The sequence below is a fragment of the Trichoplax adhaerens genome, genomic scaffold (assembly GCF_000150275.1).
Source record: "Trichoplax adhaerens TRIADscaffold_106 genomic scaffold, whole genome shotgun sequence".
NCBI lineage: Eukaryota > Metazoa > Placozoa > Uniplacotomia > Trichoplacea > Trichoplacidae > Trichoplax > Trichoplax adhaerens.
Window position 1 is genome coordinate 8,203 of NW_002061041.1, and position 6,120 is coordinate 14,322.

At 30.9% G+C, this 6,120-nt stretch overlaps 1 protein-coding gene across 1 annotated transcript; it reads left to right on the forward strand.

The window, feature by feature from the left end:
* Positions 1-4,626: 4,626 nt before the first annotated feature.
* TRIADDRAFT_62528 (uncharacterized protein) lies at positions 4,627-5,613 on the forward strand (the record flags this gene model as incomplete). Its single annotated transcript, XM_002118455.1, has 1 exon — positions 4,627-5,613. One exon carries the CDS (start codon positions 4,627-4,629, stop codon positions 5,611-5,613), a length of 987 nt encoding a protein of 328 aa, XP_002118491.1.
* Positions 5,614-6,120: the final 507 nt, after the last annotated feature.

Consider the following 6,120-nt stretch of genomic DNA (forward strand, 5'->3'; position numbering starts at 1 on the left):
ATCTCAAATAATGGCAGAAAAAGCTTAATCACGTTTCATTTTCATTTCATGCTTTTTACTTTTTAATTGGAATGTATGCTATCGATATTCCGTGGCTATAAAAGCCTCTTTTTCATTTTAATAAAGCGATCTTCTTAGTTCTAAATTTTATATATTTTACTAAGAGCCTAATTCCAGTCGAAGCAGTACGAATCTACGTACTTCTACCGTATTTAATTTATTAATATATAACGCCATTTTTACTAGCGTGTGATATATACCAATCACGAAATTACAAATTTTAGAAAAATAAGGGCTTTATTGAATCTTATACAAAGATTAACTACACACAGTTCTACTCTAGCCGAATACTACTACTAAAGACTTCTACAACGAACTAACAGAATAATCTATAGTTTCATGCTTTTATACTTTCCGTAGCATTCGCAGCTACAATCCGCATGGCAATCTTTTACCTTATATTACACATAGTTAAATTATTCTTAGTAAGACTAATCTACTGCGGACCATCACTAATCCAATATGGATACGACTACTGTACTTACGTAGACATCATTCACACCAGCCAAAGTACAATGAATTAACCATATCCTAATATATGATTTACAGTTCTATTTTTACCTATAGGCTTATTAGTAACTCAACAGCTTACTGTATATAGTCATTTGTACTCTAGCATAGAGTCTCTACCACTACAGTCTATAGTTACAGCTACCAAATATCTCTTAGGATAAATATCTACCGTACATTATACTACACACGGCTAACAGTCTACAATCACAATACTAAGTTACATTACATAGCGATAACTTTTAGTTACTGCAGAAGCGTATAAAAGGCCGGCATATTTTATAATAATAAAGTTAATTCTTAAATTTAGCGTTTAACTCGAAGCCAACCGAGTTAAATCGCTGATAATATTAAGAAGTATACTCAAGTGTTCCAAAGTGTTTTTAGATAGATTTGTAATGTCCTGATACGTGATTCGGGAAGAAGATTCGTATATTTGACTTTCTAGTTATTTTACTATCGATCTTGTTTGTGGCAGACAATTCATGAGCTTTTACTTTTTGAAAGTTAAAATATATTTAAAGCGACAATTTTAACACTTAATATGATCTCTGTTCAGATGAATACTACTGTCTTATTATTTATCTTTGATCCAGGTGCTCTTAGTAATTAAACAGAAGTATCTTTGTTCCGGTACACCGCACTCAATACTGGTCCATTAAATACGAAAATTAATTAATCTGCCGAAATGTAATCTAATACCAGCGAATTTATTTGTTGATTCGGATAAGCAAATTACAATAAGTTTTAGGGTGATTAGTCCAATCATAAAATGTTATTTATTACCCGTGGAATATCGAATTGTATTAATAGTATCTCACAAACATTTTATCTAATTTAGTCTATTTCCTACAAAATTATTGTCTTAGACAGATAAAATTTAAAAGAAAAAGCTTTTATTACAGACTTAAGAATAGTAAAGCAATAATAGAATAGAATAAGTATCGAATCTAATGTACCTTGAGCTCCAAAGAAGTCTAGTCTATCGCAAGCTCAGCTTAGTAGTTCTGAAATACTTTCTTTCAATCTGTTTAAGGTAACAAATTTGCCTACAATGAGATTTGAGTCACCAAACACAAGACTCATTTCTTAAGTAGATCGTCAGCATGTTTTATAGTACGAATTTATGTACTTAAATTATTCTTATTCTTCTATAAGTGTCCAACACTATAAGGTGCTAGGTATCTCCACAATTAGAGTACATAAAGTCATATATAATCTTGTACCATACTTAACAAACTGGCGAATGTAAGTGCTGTAAGCAACAATTCCCAATATAGTAATTAGCCATCATCTAACATCAGTGTCGCGATAACATCTATAACTAGAAGCCTAAATATATCGAACGTAGCTATCGACATAATCAATATACGCTGTATATGGCTATGCAAAAGCTATTAATACGATAATTATCAGCATTATTCTCACAATGATCACCATTACTAAAAGCCTCAATACATCAAACGTAGCTATCGACACAATCAAATATGGTGTATATCGCTATATCAAAACTATCAATTCGATAATTATCAGCATTATTCAACTTCAATTTTATTGAATTTTATCGTCATTCTTGATGAGACTGCGCTAATTACTATAAATTAAAATTACTCTTATAATTTTCAGGCTAATAAAATACCGTATCTTCTACCTAATTGCCATATTTAGATAGAGATAGATCTTGACATATCTAAACTTATGGACTTAAGCATCCTATAAGCTGAATTGACCGTGGTCTGATACACCAATATAATCTGTTATCTTTAATCAAATCTCTGGATGGCTAAGTAAACCTGCACGTCAAAACCAGAAGGCTAGTACTGTTGTATCGCAATTTAGTATGTAAGATCAGTCGAAGTAATCTTAAATCACGAGGTATAGCGTTATTACTGTATTATTTAAGTAACTAGGTAAAAATAATGATTAATGACTATTTATTCTTAGAATATACGTGCTCGCAAAGTCGTTACAGTAGGATTAATACCGATCTGATTCGATTAAATTTCAATTGCTATCTTGTCATTTGTCGCAATTTAACCGAGTTAAATTTGGTATCAATTATTATAAAATTTATTTTAAACTAAAAGTTCAAGCTGTATAAGTGCATTCTCAAGAGATCCAGGTTTAAGCTAATCAGATTAAAAGTGGGGTAGAAGAAATTTTCTAATCTAGACTATTACCCTGTAATTTGTACATTTTCTCGTATTATGAATTAATCATACCTGCTAGTAGTTATGAAAAATTAATGAGCTGCAGTATCTATTATTTACTTGTTTTACTTGTCAGAAGCTTTTTCTATAACAAAGAAATTCTGTTCGAAACTATTATATATTTTAAGAACTTATATAGTAATTAATTTCTTTACTAGAATAAATGAGACTGCTCCTAGAAAATAAGTTTTGTAATTTAGCTGGTACATAGTTAAATAGGATTTTCTGGCGCTAAAGTTTTGAAGCCACGTAAACCATTAATTACAGTTTAGATTGTCAGCTAGAATTTTAATGTAACACTTCGAGGCTTTAATAAAATGAATGCAATCAAGCTTTAAGTTCGTTCAGATTTCAACTGCTAGAATACGCGTAGAAATTGCTAAAATAAAGTATCTGTATATAGGCTTGTAATGCCGTTTAAATTTTAAGATTCCTTTTGTATTAACTAGCTAAGTAATAATCTAGTTATGAGTTCTAAGTACTATAATTCTAACTAATTGATCAAATACGAGTGAAGTGAAGTAGGACAGATCGTGCTAGGACGTATATCGCAAGCAAGAATTATTTAACGAGAACTGTTAAACTTGAATCCGTTAGGTCACTTATATTAAAATTCGATGTTATAGCCATTCATCATTATTGTTGGCATACTAATGGCTAGTTGATGCCATCTAGTAGTTCAAGACTGAAAGTGATGATTCCAATTTGCTCAAAAGCATTGTTAAATTTTTGTATTTTAATAATAATAGTGTGATATCATTCATATAATAGTTATGCCCTTAGATGTTTTACATTTGTATCAATAAAAAGACGAATTCATGTCGTATAAGTAGCAACAACTATAATATAATGTTGACGTGCTTATTATTTTGCTAGATTAATAGGTGAACTATGTTCATGAGTATAACTTAAATAATTACAGAAATTATTCTTTAATTGAACCTCAAAAGAATGAATTTGAACATCTTTTATTGCTTTAGAGAATACTATATAAGCTCTGACGATATTTACGGTATTTAACGTATACTTCAGGCATTTTTACAGGTAAAGATTAATAAGAAATTTCATACCCAATTACTTTATATAAAATATCGTAGTAATATCGCATCGTTTAGTCCCCCAGAAATTTTATGATTAGTATACGCTACTAAACCCATTCTCACTATCTATTAGATACCTCTACATTTTTTTTAACAAATTCTCAAACTCATCTCTTTCACTCTGGTTATAACAGTAATCTTAATATGCTAATCCAATACTCTAAATATACAATTCATAATTACAGTAAAAATGAAACGACGCTATTAATATATTATTCTCTTATCTAGATAATAACTAGCACTATCGTAAAAGATATTTCTTATCCGATCAAGAATGCAGTATTATAGGTAATTTTTATGCGTGTATCTCTACTGAGGTGTAATAACTGCAATAAACCTTTATGTAATTAAAAATAACGCCATCAATACCTGTCTTCCGGCCTATTGGAAATTCTTAAAGATCAGTCCATCCAATGCAAGTTGAATTATTTATAGGTTTTTTGTTAGACGACTAATTATAATTAATAGAAAAGTACTACATAGATAATTAATCAATAAAATGTCATTTTCGAGGAATAAATGCATCCAAAAGCTCACCCCTCGAGTCAAGTTCTGAACAAACAGTGGCTTACAGTAGCATCAATTTGATAATGATGTTTCCTTAGTATCTTTATGCACACCTATAAATATACTTGCATTACAAAATAGTGTCACTTTTGAAAATTTATGGAAGGAACTCTTTAAACCATCTATCACCACCTAGGAATTTAACCGATACTTATACCAATACCACTCTCATAGATATTATGGCTACTATAACAACACAAAATTCAACATGGACAAGCAACGCTAGCAAAGAACCCGGCTTCATAACTTGGGAAAGGCTAAGTCCAAACGATCCGAGATTTATTTTGGCTGTAATTTTTTGTTCATTTATCTGCTTTATAGCAATATTTGGCAACTTGCGTAACTTAATAATGATATATAACTGCCGAAGATTACACGATATGAACAATTTATGTATCTGTAATTTAGCCGTAGTTGATTTTCTAACTGGCCTTATTGTTATACCTTTGGGAATATCTACGTTAGCAGCAGAGACATTAGGATACTTACTTTGCCAAATTCAAGGATTTTTTACGTTACTCTTGTATTTATCTTCGTTAGCAGCAACATCAATAATAAGTGTAGATCGATGTAGTGCAGTTGTTAATCCTTTTGGCTACAAAAGTCATATAACTGTATCTAAATGTGCCTTTATTGCTACTTTTACTTGGTTCATACCGAGTATTATTTCTATATTACCGCTACTTGGCTTTGAGAGAATTGGCCTTGGTAAATTCTATGTCTTACTTCTTTGTGGTATCTCATTCGATCACCCAATAGAAAATTTTATAGTTTCATGGATACTGACGATATTTTTGGTAGTCAACATAGTAACAATCTGTATGAGCTACTTAGTTATTTTTATTGTAGCATATCGGAAAACTGTGCAAGATTTAACTCGAAACAGCAAATTATCTCGATCGATTCGAACCACTGGTTTAATTGTTGGAACTAACTTCCTTTTTTGGCTGCCATACATTGTTCTTAATGTACAGGATTTCGTCTATAATACCTCGGTCCCTCCAGTACCAACGACATTGAACTATTTTACGACCATTGCATGTCTCATGGCACTGAGTAGTCCTGCTATTAATCCAATAATTTATGCAGCAACGAGTAAACACTTGCGAAAGCGATTTACTAGAGTCGGAATACCCTCTCAATCTACGTATGCAAGTAGAGAATAAAGTAATGTACTTTTTACTTTTGCTATTATTAGTAAACCACACATGTAGTTGCATTCTAGAAATACACTTTTAGTCTACCTTCACACAGTTAACCTTCACAGTTTAAGCTGCTTTTGCCTTTCGAGTAATTTATATACTGGTAATTATTTCTCTATTCGTCTACATTCAAATTAACAATCGACTCTAGCTAATACTTTATTATAATAGTATGAAAAGTGGTTAATAACAAGCTTCAAATAAAACACCAGTCACTACAATTTACGTAAGCGAAAATTAATCCATACGCTAGTACTTGGTCTACATTCTTGAATTCGTGATAGATTTGTGCCTTGACAATTACCTTAAACAGAACTAGTGAGCAGTATAAAAATTATAAAGCATTTATTGCGATGTAAATGCGTACATTTTCATTTTGATAAAAATCATTGCCTTTTTATCACGTAAAATATAATTATGATAAAATAGAACTAAGTAAACACAAAATATAGAACACAGATGTTGCAATTC